This window comes from Geotrypetes seraphini, chromosome 5 (genome assembly GCF_902459505.1).
Source record: "Geotrypetes seraphini chromosome 5, aGeoSer1.1, whole genome shotgun sequence".
Classification (NCBI taxonomy): Eukaryota; Metazoa; Chordata; class Amphibia; order Gymnophiona; family Dermophiidae; genus Geotrypetes; species Geotrypetes seraphini.
Genome location: NC_047088.1, coordinates 88,517,258 through 88,535,865, shown reverse-complemented (window position 1 = coordinate 88,535,865; position 18,608 = coordinate 88,517,258). Strand labels below are relative to the sequence as shown.

The 18,608-nt window shown below is 41.3% G+C and overlaps 1 protein-coding gene across 1 annotated transcript; it reads left to right on the top strand.

Moving 5' to 3' along the window:
- The first annotated feature begins 8,676 nt into the window (after positions 1–8,676).
- Positions 8,677–9,636, top strand: LOC117360322 (olfactory receptor 6F1-like). The gene has a single exon (XM_033944018.1). The coding sequence runs from the start codon at positions 8,677–8,679 to the stop codon at positions 9,634–9,636; it is 960 nt and encodes a 319-aa protein (XP_033799909.1).
- Positions 9,637–18,608: the final 8,972 nt, after the last annotated feature.

Genomic DNA, 18,608 nt, shown 5'->3' with positions numbered 1-18,608 from the left:
AGACTCAACACGTACATGTTTCAGCCCGAAGGCCTGCCTCAGGAGTCTTAATACTTTGATCAATACAGTATATGTTGACTGTTCGATCTTATAAAATTATAATGATTGAGTCATTCACCAAACACATCAATCAGTCAAGCCTTCTACGCTGCCCCTTGGTACAAAATTTCCCACATATAACATGCAGGAAACCCTTTCTTTTCTTATACGGCTGGGAAAGAAACCTTTTTTTTTTTTTTTTTTCTTGTATGGCTGGGGGATAGCTAGTCCCAAAATCCCACCATGAAATTTTCTACCAAGTACATCCAATTCTTAAACTAAGTAAGCCTTGTGGTGATGCCAAATCTTCACCTCGGCTCAGTGCGGTGTCACACCCAAGCCTATAATGATCATAGACCAACTCCCCTGAACTGGCTCCCAATTTTTCCCCATCTGGGCCTCCTCTCCCTGCCAAAGTGGTGATAACTACTTATTACCCTGAATTGTGCTCAGAAAAATATCCAGGCCACTATCTGACAAAAGTACTCCATCTGGGTGAAACAACCCAGGGTAGTCTGTGGTCAATAACTTATGAGGAAGGAAAAATCCTCTCACAAACCCCTCCCACACCTCCCCCCCCAAAAAAAAAAATTGGGACACACCTGCATTCACTCTCTTTTTAAACTGGTCAATAGCTTTTACTTCTACATAATGCCACTCCGACCTAGGAACAATTTGTGACCAAACCATTTTTGTACAAGGAAATTGACATACGGTTAACATCATGTCCTGCTTCATGTGTCTAACTAAATCTACCTCTTTCATTCTTAATAGATCATTACTACCCAGATGAATTACTATAACATGATGGTAAGAAAAGCGCAGTGCAGACATCAGTGTTAGTGACAGTTGTTTCCACAACATCCCACATTGTCCCAACCAATGAATTGATATGTCTTTTTCAGGCAGTTCAAGGTTCATCCCCCATTGACACTCAATCCTCCATTGCCTCAGGTACATTAGAAAGATTGTGAGCCCACCAGGACAGAGAGGGAAAATGCTTAAGTACCTGATTGTAAACCATTTAATATACCTTGTCCAAGCAGTATATCCAATCCCTTTCCATGACTTTTTAAAAAGTTTTATGCTGTCATAATGCACCAGAACCTACAGATCATCATCACTAAATTTTGGTGCATACATTCACATTGTTTTAACACTTTGGGTGGCACTTTGGGGCAGCACTTCCTCCTCCATGTGGGGAAAGCCCTGCTTCATGTCCTTCTCCAAGCCTTTTGCAAAAGAAAGAAAACCATTTGTTAGATGGTAATATTGCACAAGGGAAAGAAAGATTAAAAACTGTGAAAAACCCACCTATTCTTTTTGATCCTTATTGGTTCATATTCACCCAGACAATCAAAAATAACAGAAGGCAAAGGGTGAAAACCTGATCCAAGATGGCATCTTTGTGAGAGGTTGTGCTTGAAGTCACTCTTACCTCTTTGGCTCTTTACCTCCTTGGAGAAGTGAAGCAACATCGGAACTGTGCTTGTCGATGGGTAAGAGACAGTAGAAAGTGAGAGAGCTTCCCCCAGCTTCCTCCTCGAGGCCTTTGATGACAAACCATGCTGGAAGGAGTGCAGGTGCCAGATATCCTGAAGTATGGTGATATGTATAACTTAAAAGTAAAAAAAAAAAAAAAAGCCAGTAAACAACAAACCAAAGGGGTTGCACAAAACAGTACACTTCTTCAAATTGTTCATATGTACAAAAGTGCATCCCACTATCACAAGACCTTGCACAGCAGAAGTGAGCAGCAAAAATATCAGTATAATAAAAATACCAGGCTTTTGATGTGCATTTATGACATTTTACTACAGCAATTTTACAGTGGACATCTATGATGTACACCAATGGTGCATGCCCATGTTGAGCTTATTGCCTTTTCTCCAAGGCATATGCAAAAATTAATGCTTTCCATGAAACTGTTCTGTGCATGCATGAGGTGCTTTCCCTACCAAGCCATTTGCAGAATTTCTGCATACTTCATATCCATGCGATTTTGTTTGGACATCGATCATTGTTTCAAGATTGGTAAGTTTCACCATGGCTACAAACGCACAAGATATTTAAAAGAAACTTTTGAGCATCCACCCCTTAATCTTTTGTTAACAATAATTTCCAATCAACACATCTAGCTCCTTTCTACCAGTCACCTTCCACACTCTCAGTAACTGAGCCCCTATATCCGTTAATAACTTCTCCAACTCTTCTTTAACTCATATCAACTTTGCCAAACTAACCCACCCCCCTTTTACAAAGTCACAATAGTGACAGCTGCTGCAGTAATCGCTCTAATGTCCATTGGGAATTTAAAAAAATTGGAGTATTTGTCAAGTGGCAACCACTAGCGCAGCTTTGTAAAAGAAGCCCTAAATACTTTTATACACTCACAATCATACAAATCTGATCCACACATTGTGTCAGTAAACCACATCCTTGTACAATGATTACAGCATGTTCTTTTCAACTTTTATTATAACTTTATTTATGTTACACATCTCAAACCTAGAAATTCTTTTGGGGCTTAATCTCCTGGGTGCAGGAAGCTTCTTAAATGTGTGTGCCTGATCCAAGTCTTTGTTATCAAGAAGAGATTCTTTACCACAACATTAACTAGAAAAAGTGAGTATCCCTTTCTGTTTATATATATTAATTAGAAATTCCTACATACCAATATACAGCTATAGCACAGGATGTCTTTTCACCCTATGCCATTTTATTAGCTAAAAATAGATTTTCTTGTTATTTTAAATTTATTAATTTATTTATATACCGCTTATATCCTACTGTATGTGGTTTACATTTTCTCCTGTTGCATCTAAATTGCATCATCATCTCAAATAGAAGATGTATCAGATAAATAATTTACTATAGTTATTGGAAAACTTAAGAAAAATAACCACACAAAGCATTTTTCTGTGTGAAAAACATTTTCTATCTGTGGAAAATGAGTCATAAAATTGCACAGGTGTATATGTGCATTAAAAGCACTGGCACAGAAACACACATACTTTTATTCAATATAAGTAGGCATTCATGATACTGCAGTTTGAGTGGAGCAGGAGCAAAATTGTGATGTAGACAAACGCTTTATAAAGTGTATACACACATCCATACAGTACATGAACATATTTTTATTAGACTTAGAATTTCTGCATGAGCCTTTGTATGCTGCTTGGGGATATTTCTGGGTGCTCATTTTATAAAGGCACAAAAGCACATGGAGGGTCATTTTCAATAGCATATTTAAGTCCATCTTTGAACGTTCTAAAAAAATCGTGTGGAGAAAATGTCCATTTTTGAACCTGCAAGACATCTATCTTTTTTAAAATCATAAGTGGTCCAGTAGACATCTAATTTCTTTTACCATTAACAAAAAACAAACAAACCTCGATCTAATTAAAAATGCCTCATGTAGGAGGGCCCACTGTTTTTAATTGGACTGGCCACATAGACATACCAGCAGAGCAGTGTGGCATTCTAGGGGCACTGCTGTAAACTTCATATGAAGGCTGCTAGGTATACATTTCACTAGACACTTCTGCAGGGAGATCTTGGGGCGGCAGTGGGGTACGTCGGGGAGAGGAAGGCTGAACAGCCTGGTAGGTCGGGATGGCAGCACAAGTCTATCACAGAGCCCAGAATGGGCTCCGTGATCGACTCGCATTGCCTTCCCAATCTACCGGTCGATCGTGATATTAAAACCTAGGTATTAAAAAAAAATTATAGCACGGTAATGTCTCTGCCTATTTGCAGATAATATTGCATTTGTATGTGGTCTATGGTTCTTACCAAAAGAGTTGTTCGGTAGTCATTCATGTATAAAACTGGTATGTCAAGTTTGTTTTCTTTTAGCTAGTTCTGCTGTTAGGGTGGACACTGCCTTTCAAGTTTCCAAGTTTCCAAGTTTATTAAATGTCTTGATTTATCGCCTATTCACATTTCTAGGCGATGTACAAATTGTTCAAAAATTAATTAATATATCATTTACAATAAAAACAAAACAAAAAAGAAAAATTAAAACTTAAATGGGATTTAACTGACAAGTACTAAAACATAAGGAAAGTTATTTAATTCGATGGTTACATACAGTTATTATGTTTAAAAATTCAAGGGAAATACATTAGGAGGGGAAAGGTAAACAATAAATTCAGAGAATTAAATTGACAAAGCAGAGAGATTTAGTCATTAACAGACTTAATCATTAAATGCATCTGTAAATAAAAAACTTTTAAGATGAGCTTTAAATTTTCCTAAATTTTTTTCTAGTCTTAAGTAAAGTGGGAGGTTATTCCAGGACTGAGGGGCTGTTATAGATAAGATTGTGGTACGTCTTGTGTTAATGACTTTCAATGAGGGAATAGCTAAGAGATGTTGATCCTGTGATCTGAGAGATCTAGAGGAAGTATACGGTATTAATACTCTATATATAAAGGCAGGAGTTTTAAATTCTAAAGTTTTATGTGTAAGTAGGCATTGTTTGTATATGATACGGTGTGCGACCGGAAGCCAATGTGCTTTCTTGAGTAATGGTGATACATGGTCAAATTTTTTAGCATTATATATAATTTTAATGGAGGCATTCTGTATAATCTGTAATCGTCTAAGCTCTTTTTGTGGCAAACCAATGAATAGGGAATTACAATAATCAAGTTTAGAAATTACAAGAGAATGAAGTAGGATATTCAGGGATTGTGTACATAAAAATTTTGATATAGATCGAATCTGACGGAGTCTGTAAAAGGTTGACTTGACCACTTGGCTTATATGATCGTGAAAGGATAATTTGTTGTCAAATATTACTCCTAAGATCCTAATGTTTTTGGCCATTTGCAAAGGAATACCCTTAATAGAAATAGGAAAGGAAAGTGTTTCGTCTTCTTTCCATGGAAAGAACATAGTGTTAGTTTTCTGAATGTTTAAAGATAATTTATTACTTTCAAGCCAATATTGAATTTGATCCAGTTTGTCGTTAATTATTACTATTTCATTCGGATTTTTGGTATTAATTGGATGTAGTAGTTGTATATCATCTGCATAAGCGAATACTGTAAATCCTATGGACTGGCATAATGTCATCAGAGGAGCTAAGAAAATATTAAATAGAATAGGCGATAATATTGATCCTTGTGGGATTCCATAAGGAAGTGAATAACTTTTTGATGTTGAATCGTTGAAAGAGACAGTTGATGAACGGTTATTGAAGTAAGATTGAAACCAGAGCAAAACTTGGTCAGTTAAACCGATTGACTTAAGTCTATTTATTAAAAGACAGTGATCAATAGTGTCAAATGCAGATGATAAATCAAGGGAAATCAAGATTACAGATGTATGGTGATCTAAGTGATAAATTAAAGACGTAGTCATACCAATTAGTGAGTGTTCTGTAGAATGATTTTGTCTAAATCCTGTTTGGTTTGGGTGCAGTATGTTGGTTTTTTCGATGTATTCTGTTAATTGGTTAAATACAATTTTTTCAATCGTTTTAGCTAAGAATGGAATATTAGCGATTGGTCTGTAATTAGTTTTTATTTCTGATCCTATTTTTTGATCTTTGATAACTGATCGTATCGTAGATTTTTTCCAGTCTGAGGGCACTTTACTTTGTTGTAAACTACATTTGATTAAAGTGTGTATATAGGGGCCAAATATTGAAAAGTATTTCTTGAGAATGATGGGGGATATTGATTCATTAAATGTTCCTTTATGATTGATGGTTTTGATGATCAATTCTAGTTCCTTAAGACTGGGAAATTTAAACTGAGAACATTTTGAGGTGAGTGATAAATTAGGTTCATGATCTAATGAGATTGTAGATTGTTGTTGTGATGAAAAGCTATTTCTTATTTTTTTAATCTTATCCATGAAACTATCTGCTAATTCTTGCGCGGTTAGCTGAGATTTAATATCATGTGGAAAATTTTTAGATTGATGATTAATTGATTTTAAAATATTATATAGAACTGATGTGTTTTTAGCCTGTATGATTTGTTTAGAGTAATATTTCGATTTTGCCTGATTTATTTTTTCCCTGAAGTAATTTGCATGGTCTTTAAATTTTGAAAGATTTAATGGATTTTTGTCTTTCCTCCATTTTCGCTCCAGTGAACGTAGTTGTTTTTTGATTAGGACTAATTCTGAGTTAAACCAAGGATTAGTGTTCTGACGTGCTGAAATATTTTTTGTTTGTGTTGGGGCAAGTTTATCAATTAAAAGTTGTGTAACTTTTTGCCATTTATGTAATAGATCTTCTATGTTGGTTGAATCCAATTCATCAAAATCTAAACAGAAATTTGATGAAATGGATTCAGCTGATAATTTCCTGAAATCTTTAAATTTTCTAATTTGTGAAATATTTTTTGGTTTTGAAAATACTGCTGTGATGGATATTGAAATTAAATAATGGTCAGACCAAGGCACAGGTTGAGAAGAATGAAATAGATAATTAAATTTATTTGAAGAAGAGGTAGATGTTATAATCATATCAATCGTATGACCTGCTTTGTGTGTTGGAGCTGCAAATAGAGGGGATAGTTCTAATAGATTAAGTTGGGAAAAAATATCTTTAGTAAAATTATTATTTAAATCCTCGAAATGAATATTAAAATCTCCTAATATTAAGGGATTGGATGGTTTGTGGCGGGGGGTAGAACACAGCAAGAAGGGAAGTCTGCTATTCTTGCTTTTCTATTGATTTTGTATTTGTTTCACTCAATTATTTGATTTCATGGTGCTTGTTTACTATTTTGATGATATTCTCCTATAACAGTTAATCAAATAAAATGTACCTTGAACCCCACAGTTTACTAGCTATAAAATTGTATAACAAAGAGGTTATCTAGTTTTCTGTAGAGAAGTAGAGACATTTTTATTTCTGCATATATGAATACATGTGATATTTATGAGCAAGATATCTCCTTAGAGGGCATTTGGAAAGCTGTTAACCAAAACTAACTCCCTCTTTTACAAATCCGTGCTGGTGGCTGCCGCGCAGTAACGACCCCTAAACCCATAGAGATTTAAAGGGCTTCGAATATTTGTAAAAGAGGGGGTAAGGAGATGTTGCAGAGGGTGGTCACACAGCTGTTTAACTTTACCAGAGACTGGAAAGATTAGAGGATCTTGATAATAAGATGGCTACTATCAAAGCTAGGCTTAAGGTCCTTGGAATCACATTACTCAGGCTACTGGAGTCGTGGAGGGGCATAATCAAAAAATATGTCTAAGTCCGTTTTGGGCCTAAGTCGCTAGTCACCCAAAGACCTGTTTCGATTATTAGCACTTCGATGACCTATCTTTAAGGTCATCCAAGTGGGTGGGTGGGTTTTTTGATGTATTTGCTTTTTGATTATGTGGCCCTTAGGCTTTAAGGATAGCATTTTAATTAATTATGGGCTATATTTTGTATATGGTGTCTAAAAAATCAGTGCTGATAAAATTTCATGCTAAGCAATATTCTATAAACAGCACTCAAAGTTAGGCACTGTTACAGGATTGGCCAGCAAGACCTGACTATGCATACTTTAGAGGAGAGGAGGGACAGAGGAGATATGATACAGACGTTTAAATACTTGAAAGGTAATATAGAAACAAATCTTTTCCATAGAAAGCAAAATAGTAAAACTATAGGGCATGAATTAAGGTTGCGGGGTGGCAGGTGTAGGAGTAAGGTTAGGAAATTATTTTTCGTAGAGTATTAGTTGACTGGAATGCCCTCCCAAGGGAGGTGGCAGAGATGAAAATAGTGATAGAATATAAGGATCTCAAAGTAAACAATACAAGGATCTCTAATTAGAAAATGAATGGTATAAAACAAACTAAAGCCAATATTGGGCAATCCTGAACAGTTTGTGTTTCATATATGGTGATTTGGTTTAGGATGAGCTAGGGAAGGCTTTGATAGACGCTCCAGTGACAGGATGGTTAGGATAGGCTGGAATGGGCTTCAATGGCAACTCCAGCAGTGGGAACCTAAAGAGAGTACCAGGGCAGACTTCTATGGTCTATTGCACAGAAATATTAAAGAAAAGACAGTTTAACCATGAATGTACTGCCTTTTAATTAATGTATCATTGCTGACTGTGAATACATAAATGTTATTACTATAATACCAATAAATTTTTTTCCATTAAGCAAAAACAATAGCAAAATTTAAGAAAAATGAAGCTTTATGTTGTTTGGAGTAACCCAGGATGGAAATTATTTTCTGATCAAGCACAATAAAATTCATGGGGGAAAAACTTCCATTTTCACAGTTTATCCAATGTTAGATTTTTTTCCTGAACAACCCTGATTTACAGAATAGCTGTTAGGCAGCTATTTGGGAGTTACACATGCATAATTGGTATATAAATATTAGTCCCCATTTATATAAATAACCCCAGAGAACACACACATGTGCATCATTTTTGAAGTAAGCATAAATTTGTGCATTTACATTTCTGTGCTATTATGATTGAATCTGGGTGCCTTTTTTCTACAGGCACAAAAGCATCTATGTTGTCTTTATCCCACAGATTTAACCTAAGCAACTTTATGGCGTTCCTCCATAGGTTTCCTGCTATAATGTCAAACCTTTAGATACCTTTGTTTAATTTTCTCTTTTTACCCTTCTTTTTCAAACAGCTAATCAGAATGAGAGAAATACTGAAGATGAATTACACTGATGTGACAGAATTCATCATTCTGGCATTCTTTGAGCTTCCTGAGATGCAGCTCCCCCTTTTTCTTGTTTTTTTGATTATTTATATGATGTCCTTGACAGGGAACCTTCTTATTATAATCACAGTGTGCTCCGATTCCAATCTGCACAGCCCCATGTTCTTCTTCCTTACCAACTTGTCCTTTCTAGAAATCTGTTATGTGACTGTCACAGTGCCTAAACTGTTAGCAGTGCTCATAGCACAGAATAAGACCATCTCTTTCATGCAGTGTATGATACAGATGTATCTGTTCCTGGTCTGCACAGGTACTGAGGCCTACCTTCTCACTGGCATGGCCTATGATCGCTATGTTGCCATCTGCAAACCCTTGCATTACACCAGCATCATGAACAAGAAAGTCTGCATAATTCTAGCCATTGTTTCCTGGATGATTGGATTTCTTGGTGTAGCTCCTCAAGTTACTTTAATATCACAATCATCTTTCTGTAACTCCAATGAAATTAACCATTTCTTTTGTGACATGGCAGCATTGATGACCTTGTCATGTTCAGGGAACATTGTCATTGAAAATATAAATTATATTGAAAGTTTTCTTTTAGGTTTATCCTCACTCTTATTAACAATTATATCATATGTGTATATTATTTCTGCTGTCCTAAAATTCAAGTCTGCTAAAGGAAGACAAAAGGCCTTCTCTACCTGTTCCTCTCACCTCACAGTTGTTCTATTATTTTATGGAACCACTTTTGGTGTATATTTAAGACCTCAATCTGCTCACTCCGTGGACCTGAACAAATTGCTTACTATAGTGTATATAACTGCAATTCCACTGTTCAATCCCTTGATTTATAGTCTAAGAAATAAGGAACTGAAAGAAACTTTATGGAAAACAATCTGGAGAACTATTTTTCTTCCACAATTAAAAAAATGATGCACACAGCATTTGATTACAACATTTCAACAGTAAATAAACTGTATGGATTGAAATTTCATAAGACAGCACCTAATTGAGATGTCAAAAAGCATACTTATTACATATTTTGAAAAGATAACATATGCACCCATAATATAGCCTTTACTTCCCACTCATTCTTGCTCTAATCAATAGACAATGGCTAATGTAATCTCTTCTAGCTGCTCCTAGTACATGTGTAGTAGAATTACCTCCAATAATGTTGTATCAATTGTTCCTATTGAACTATACAGGAATTCAACCACTAGCATGAAACATGTTTTTAACTTTTGCTACATTGCCATAACTGATTTGTTTTATTTTATTCTGGTTTTTCTTGATTCATGTACCTAAAAAAAACAATACAAATTTGAGTATTTTTATCCGTATGAGTATTTTTATCGATATAGAGTGCTGGCACTTTTATAAAAGCCAAAGTTTGTTTGGATTTTTGTTGTTTGTTTGTTATGTTTTTTTAAAATTAGTGCCGTAGTAGTAAACCCAACACTTTTGCATAGGAAAAATGAATACACAAAGACCAACAGTTTGAAAGTTTAACTCAACAGTTTAATTTAAGAGTTAGTAAAATGTAATTTCATCAAATTCATATTCACAGGACATAAATTTCATACAAAGTAAGCAATACAAGACAATTATATATATATATTTTTTTTCAATTGAAAAACTTTTATTGAGAAAACACTCCAAACAATACATAGCAATTGCACATGAGATACAAGAACAAAAATACAAAGAGCAAAATATCACATTCCAAGACAACGCACAGCAATACAATCAACTATATAGACATGTGCAAGTCCTACCAACTAAGAATAACACTTTATAATCCCCACCCATACACAACCAATACCCCTCCACCCACCCCCCAGGGACAAACCACAATACCCACAGCTTTCAATAAGGTTGAGAACAGTCTATACTAAACATAAACCACCAATTGGGAATAAATAGATATATGAGATCCCCCCCGGCTTCACCCACCCAGTACAACTCCATGAGCAGCTCATATCCCTCGACCACCCCTACCACAAACCCCCACAGAAGCCCAAAATTGACGCCACACATGGGCATAGCCATGCAGTTTACCATGCCTCAAAGCCGTTAAGTGATACAGATTCTGCCAAGAGAGCAGACGTTGTTCCACCAAGGCCCACGTGGGAGGAGGCACCTGATTCCACCGAGAGGCAATGGCCAATCGAGCAGCAGTAAAGGCCAATTTACAGAACAAAGAGTCCCCCCGAGCCAGGTCCAATCGATGCCAAAACAATAAGGCGTGTCGCCAATCGGCCGGAATCTGGACATCCAGGATCCGGGACACCCGAGCAAAGACCTCAGTCCAGAATCCACACACCCGCCCACACTGCCACCACATATGCAAATAGGTACCAACCTCCCCGCAGCCCCTCCAGCAAAGCGCGCTCGTACCCCCCTGCCAGCGAGCCACAGTTTGAGGGGTATAATACCAACGGAAAAGTACCTTATATCCGTTTTCAATCAACAAAGCGGCTATACCCGCCGAGGAGATCTCCAACCATATGTCGCTCCAAGTGTCCCAGGAAATAGCAGAACCACAATCATCCTCCCAGGCCGTCATATACGGAAGGGAAGCCCCCCGACCATTAAGGCACCTATATATAGCGGAGAGAGCTCCCTTCCGAAGCACTGGGCCCAGTAATAGCTCAAAGGGCGTCTTACCACCCCTCAAGTCTCCCAAAAGACCCGAAGACCTGATATAATGAAGGACCTGCAGGTAGGGGAACAAATCCCTTATCCCAAGCCCATACTTGCCCCTGAGTTCCGCAAAGGGTCTAACCCCCCCCAAAACCGGGTCCCACAGTTGCCCCACACAAACTAAGCCCCGCGACTCCCAATCCGCAAACACTCCCCCATCCCCTCCCGGTGGAAAGCCAGGATTATATCTCAATGGAGTATACCAGGAATGTCTCTTACTCCCCAACAAACAAGCCCTGGTCTGATTCCATACCCTCAAGGAAGTCACCACCGAGGACACCCCCCCCGTCAGGCTCGCCCTACCAGGCACCCACGGCCGATGTAACAAAGGTACCCCCTCATTTAACCGTTGCTCAATTTCCACCCACAGTTTCGGTGTCTGCGTCTGCCATTCTAAAAGGGCGCGCAGCTGAGCAGCCTGATAATATTTCACCACATCCGGGACCCCCAACCCCCCATCCCCTCTCCCCATGCGCAAGACTTTCCTACTCACCCTTGGCCGTCTGCCAGCCCAGATGAAATGAAAGATATGTCTCTGCACCCCCTCCAAGATTTTCCTATCAATCCAAAGAGGCAATACCTGAAATAAGAACAACAAGCGAGGCAGAATCATCATCTTCACGATGGCCACCCGGCCCAACCAAGAGAAATACAGATCTTTCCAATTAAGTAAATCTTGGCGAATGCGACGAAAGAGCGGTGGAAAGTTAAGATCATATAACCCCACTCCCGGCGGTCCAAAATAGACCCCTAGATAGCGCAATGAATGGGTAACCCACCGAAACGGATATCGATCTCGAAGGTAGGAAACCCGGTCAGCCGGCAAGTTAATGTTGAGGAGCTCCGATTTACCAACATTAACCCGAAATCCTGACACATCCCCATAAACATAAGAACATAAGAACATAAGAACATAAGAAGCGCCATCTCCGGATCAGACCTTCGGTCCATCTAGTCCGGTGATCCGCACACGCGGAGGCCCTGCCAGGTATACACCTGGCTTACCCTATAGCCAACCATATCTCTATATGCCTCTCTCAAGGAGATATGCATCTAGTTTGCCCTTGAAGCCTAGGACTGTCGATTCTGCAATAATCTCCCCTGGGAGAGTATTCCAGATGTCAACCACTCTCTGTGTGAAGCAGAACTTCCTGATATTAGTCCTGAACTTGCCCCCCCTTAGCTTCATTTTATGTCCTCTTGTCCGTGTCAAATTGGACAATGTAAATAATCTTCTCTGCTCTATTTTGTCGATTCCTTTCAGTATTTTGAAGGTCTCGATCATATCCCCACGCAGTCTCCTTTTCTCAAGGGAGAACAATCCCAGTGTTTTAAGTCGATCCTCATATTCCAGTTTCTCCATACCCTTCACTAGTTTAGTTGCTCGCCTCTGCACCCTCTCCAGCAGTTTTATATCCTTCTTTAGGTAGGGAGACCAATGTTGGACGCAGTATTCCAAGTGGGGTCTGACCATTGCCCTATAAAGCGGCATTATAACTTTCTCCGATCTACTTGAGATTCCTTTCTTTATCATGCCCAACATTCTATTTGCCTTATTTGCCGCTGCCGCGCATTGTGCCGACGGCTTCAGGGTCCTATCTATCAGTACACCCAGATCCCTTTCTTGTTCACTTTTTCCCAGAGTTGCACCTGACATTCTGTACTCGTATTCCTTATTTTTACTGCCTAAATGCATTACCTTGCATTTCTCCACATTGAACTTCATCTGCCATTTCTCCGCCCAGTTTTCTAACCGACACAAATCGCTCTGGAGTTCCTCACTGTCCTCCTGCGATCTGATTTCCCGGCAGAGTTTTGTGTCGTCTGCAAACTTGATGATCTCACTGGATGTTCCGTTTTCCAGGTCATTGATATAAATATTAAAAAGGATCGGCCCAAGTACCGAGCCCTGGGGTACACCACTAGTCACTTTCTCCCAGTCGGAGAACTTCCCATTTATGCCCACTCTCTGCTTCCTATTTTCCAGCCATTTGCCTATCCATCTTTGTATATCTCCCTCTATGCCATGGCTTTGTAGTTTCCTGAGAAGTCTTTCATGTGGAACTTTGTCAAATGCTTTCTGGAAGTCCAAGTATATTATGTCCACCGGCTTTCCACTATCAATTTGCTTGTTCACGGTCTCAAAGAATTGGAGTAAATTCGTCAAACACGATTTCCCTTTCCTGAATCCATGTTGACTGGGTTTCATCAAGTCGTGTGTGTCCAAGTGCTGAACTATGCTATCCTTGATCAGTGATTCAATCATCTTGCCGGGGACAGACATAAGACTCACAGGTCTATAGTTGCCCGGTTCTCCTCTCGATCCTTTTTTGAAGATTGGCGTGATGTTCGCTTTCCTCCAGTCGTCTGGTATCTGACCAGTTCTGATTGACAGGTTTGCAAGTTTTTGCAATAACTCTCCGATTTCAACCTTCAATTCCTTCAAGACTCTCGGGTGAATTTCATCCGGTCCAGGGGATTTGTCACTTTTAAGTTTGTCGATCTGGTAGTATATCTGATCTAAGTTCACTTCAACTGTGGTGAGGCTGTCCTCTATTTCTCCTGTAAACAATTTCTCCGCTTCAGGTATTGTTGAGGTGTCCTCCTTCGTAAAGACGGACGCAAAGAAGGAATTTAGTTTGTCTGCGATTTGTTTATCTTCCTTGATGTACCCTTTTCTTCCCTTGTCGTCCAGGGATCCCACTGCCTCTTTTGCAGGTTTTTTCCCTTTCACGTATCTAAAGAAGGGCTTGAAGTTTTTAGCCTCCCGGGCTATTTTTTCCTCATAGTCCTGTTTTGCATCCCTCACCGCCTTGTGACATTTCTTCTGTTTATCTTTATGTTTGTTCCAGGCTTCGGTTGTCTTCGTGCATTTCCATTTTTTGAAAGAGTCCTTCTTTTCTTTTATGGCTTCCTTCACCTGTATGGTAAGCCATGCCGGTTCTCCTTTGCCTTTAGTTCTCCGATCTTTGGAAATCCTCGGAATGTAGAGATCTTGTGCTTCTGCAATAGTATTTTTCAATAGGCACCATGCCTGATCGACTGTTTCAAGTTTGTCCACCATCTTCTCGAGTCGTTTTGTTACCATGGCTCTCATGCAATCGTATTTACCCTTTTTAAAGTTTAAGGTGGTGGTTAAGGTTTTGGTATGTTTCCCTTTCCCGATGTCAAGTTTAAAGTTGATTACATTGTGATCACTCGTTCCCAGTGGAACCATGACTTCTACTTCTGTTATCGGTCCGGTGAGACCATTTAGGACCAAGTCCAAGGTGGTGTCTCCTCTTGTCGGCTCTTTTACCATTTGCTCCAGGAAGCAATCCCCTAGCACCTCCAGGAACTTGGCCTCCTTGCCGCAGTTGGAGGCTCCTAGTTTCCAGTCTATTCCTGGGAAATTGAAGTCTCCCAATATAACTACATTGCCTGTCTTGCATACTTGTTTGATTTCCTCCATCATTTCTGAGTCAGTGACCTCCGCCTGTCTTGGGGGACGATAGTAAAGGCCAATTTTTGTATCTGCACCATTGTGACCAGGAATTTTGATCCAGAGGGACTCCAGCTTCTCTTTCCTGTCTGTTGTAATCATTCCAACAGAATCTATTCCTTCCTTAACATATAGGGCAATACCTCCACCTTTCTGCCCTTCTCGATCCCTTCTATATAGTTTGTATCCCTGTAGTACTGTGTCCCATTTGTTTTCTTCATTCCACCATGTTTCTGTTATGCCAATGATATCCATGTTCTCATGTCTTGCTATCGTCTCTAGTTCTCCCATTTTGTTTCCTAGACTTCTAGCATTTGTATACATACATCTAAGTTCCCTTTGTGTTACCTTTTTGGACCTTCTACTCTTGGCTGTCCTTACAGTCTCATTTACGGTATCCTTTACTGCTCCTGTGTTGTCTCCCATGTTTGCTGTGTGGTCATCCCCTCCTGTGTCTGAGTTGTCCCTTCCTGCTTGTTCTCTTTTGTTGGCTGTGAGGTCGACCTCTCTTGTGTATGAGTAGTAGTCCTTTGTTTCTACGTCGGGACATCCTGTTGTCCGTGCCATCGACCGGTGGTCGACTGTCGGCTTTCCCCTGTCCTTCAGTTTAAAGCCTTCTCTATTGCTTTCTTCATGTTGCCTGCCAAAACTCTTGCTCCTTCCTTGTTGAGGTGTAGTCCATCCCTTCTGTAGTACTTGCTTTTTCCCCAGAACGCCGTCCAGTTGCGCACGAAGTCAAAACCTTCGTCTTCGCACCATCGTCTCATCCAGGCGTTGATCACTTGCAATTCCCCTTGTCTCTTTCCATCTGCTCTTGGTACAGGGAGGATTTCAGAGAAGGCCACCTTCACCTCCCTGATCTTCAATTGTCTTCCGAGTGAGCAAGGAGGCTGCCGAGTCTTCCACCGTGAACAAAATATCATCCGCAAACAAAGCCAACTTAAAATCCCCTCCCGATACCGTAATTCCCTTAATATCCGGATTCATTCGCACCCGCTGTGCTAGGGGTTCCACTGTCAAAGCAAAAAGAAGCGGAGAGAGGGGACACCCCTGACGAGTTCCCCTTGCTAGAGAAAAAGTCTCCGAATAACTACCATTCACCTTGATACAACTCAGAGGGCCACTATAGAGGACCCGAATCCAGTTCCGCATTCTTGGGCCCAGACCCACAGACTCCAAAACCTTAAACAAGAAGGGCCAAGAAACTCTATCGAACGCCTTCTCAGCATCAATAGACAAAAACACCGTTTCTCTCACCCCCCCCCTGGCCCGGTCATACAGATTATAGACCCTACGCGTGTTATCCCCCACCTGTCTGCCAACCACAAATCCCGACTGATCCGGATGGATCAGCCGAGGGATCCAACTCATCAATCGGTCCGCCAGAATGCGCGTGAAGATCTTAGTATCCACCCCCAATAGGGATATCGGCCTATAGGATGCACATTGGAGAGGGTCCTTCCCCTCCTTAGCCAACACCGTCACCCCCGCCAAGCGCATAAAGAAGGGGAGGGCACTACTCCCTTGCAAAGAATTAAGAAAACGTAACAAAGGGGGCAGCAGCAGATCTTGAAAACGTTTATAGTACCGAACAGTAAAACCGTCCAGTCCAGGAGACTTGCCAAGTTTCATAGAACGCAGCCACTGCGAGCCTCAATCAATGTGAGAGGGCGGTCCAACCTGGCCGCATCACCCTGTGTAATCTGGGGCAACTCTGCTGAAGTCAAATAAGCAACCTGGTCCTGTAAAGGCTCTGAAGCTTCCGGGGTATAGAGTTGTGAATAATATTCCACAAAGCGTGCACGAATAGCTTCCTCAGTCTGTAACACCTCCCCAGAGGCTGCCCGCAGGGAAAGGATCTGATTTCGCGTCTGTCTCACCTTAAGGCGATGTGCAACCAGGCGACTAGCTTTATTGGAAAATTCAAAATATCTCTGCTGAAGGAGCTGTAAATTATAGTGTAATCTATCCAAGTCCAAGGCCTGAAGATCCCTACGGGCCTGGAGCAAGCGCTCCCTCAACACTATATTCCAGGGGGAACGTTTATGTAAACTTTCCAACCTACCAATAACAACCAACAGGCCAGCTGTCTCCTCCCGCCGTTTACGTTGCCAAGCCGACGACAGGACTATCAGCCTGCCCCTAAGGGTAGCCTTTAACCCCTCCCAGACCGCCTCCAACGAGGCTCCACACTCCACATTCACATCTAGATATTCTTGTATCCACCCTTCAATCTGCAGTCCCACCTCTGGGTCATCTAGAAGGCTATCATTAAAGCGCCAAAATTTCCGTCCTACCCCCCCTCCCGCCCCCTGGAATCGCAACCACACCGGGGCATGGTCCAACCACGTAAGGGACTCAATCCCTGCAGACTCCACCCTCCGGAGAAGTCCCCTCTCCACAAAAACATAATCAATTCTGGAATAAGAGGAGTGTATACCCGAAAAGTAGGTAAAGTCCTTCACCGAAGGATGGAGCCACCTCCAGCAATCCACCACATTCAAACCGGCCAATGCCTCACGCAACAGTTTACGATCCCTTCTCCCATAATGATCCGCCCTCCCCGAATTATCCAAGTGAGGGGTCACAGTAAGATTGAAATCCCCACCGAAGACCAGGGCCCCCCCCTTAAACTTGAGGATCCGAGGGACCAACTCACGGAAGAAGATCCCTTGGTCCTCATTAGGGGCATAAACATTTACCAGGGAGTACAGGACCCCCTCAATCATAGCCTCCAACATGATGTATCTGCCCTGAGGATCCCTCACCACCCTATGCACCTCGCAGCGAATCCCCCTACGGATAAGAATACCCACCCCACACCTCTTAGAAGTGCCCACCCGGGAAGCCCAAAAGGCTTGCGGGAACCTGTGATCCCCAACCAAAGATTCATGGGACTGCAGTAAATGAGTTTCCTGGACAAAGCAAACATCAGCCTTCAAACGGAGCAATTCCCTATAGAAGGCCCTTCTCTTGTTAGGGGAATTGAGACCTCTAATGTTATAAGAAACTAATTTAAACACCCCCATAACTCAAATAAGTATAGAGAGAATGCAAACCCAACCCCAACTGATATGTCCCCTGCTCCCCCCCATCCCTCCCCCCCACCCCCCCACCCCCACAAGAAAAAGCACCCCCATAGTACATAGGGTACCAGAGGAACGAGAAAAGACAAGAGAAATCCTACCCAACACCCGTCTCCCCAGCAACCCCCTCCCCCCCACTCCCCCACCCCTCCACCCCCCACCCCCCCACGTGAGAGTCCACAGATCTCCCACCAGCATAAAAGGAATGTAACAATCCCCGAAGCCCCTATCACACCACCCCACAACCAGACAAAATTGTCAAATAACAAACAACATCCACCCCAAATCAAACACACCCTGCCATCCACACTCCATAATCCACTCCCCACCTCCAGCTCGTCATCCCTCCCCATTCTCCCTCAGCACCCCACCCCCCCCACCCCTCCACAGCATGTCCAGTGCAACAGTGTCCCTCCAAGTACTCCTCCCCATAACTAGAATAGTGGAGCACAATCACCGAGGGCAAACTGCCCCCCCATAGGAGGAACAACCCCCAGGCAGCTCAAGGGGGTAGGAACAGCCAAGCAAAATAAATGGTCCTCTCACAATGGAGAATACATCAGGCGGGAGCAACATTCTGAGATGAGAGGCCACCGCCTCGGCCCCCCCCTCAACACCTCGAGACCCTCGAT

Excerpts from the sequence above, each read along its gene's own strand:
- LOC117360322 (XM_033944018.1), top strand. The coding sequence starts at position 8,677 with ATGAGAGAAATACTGAAGATGAATTACACTGATGTGACAGAATTCATC.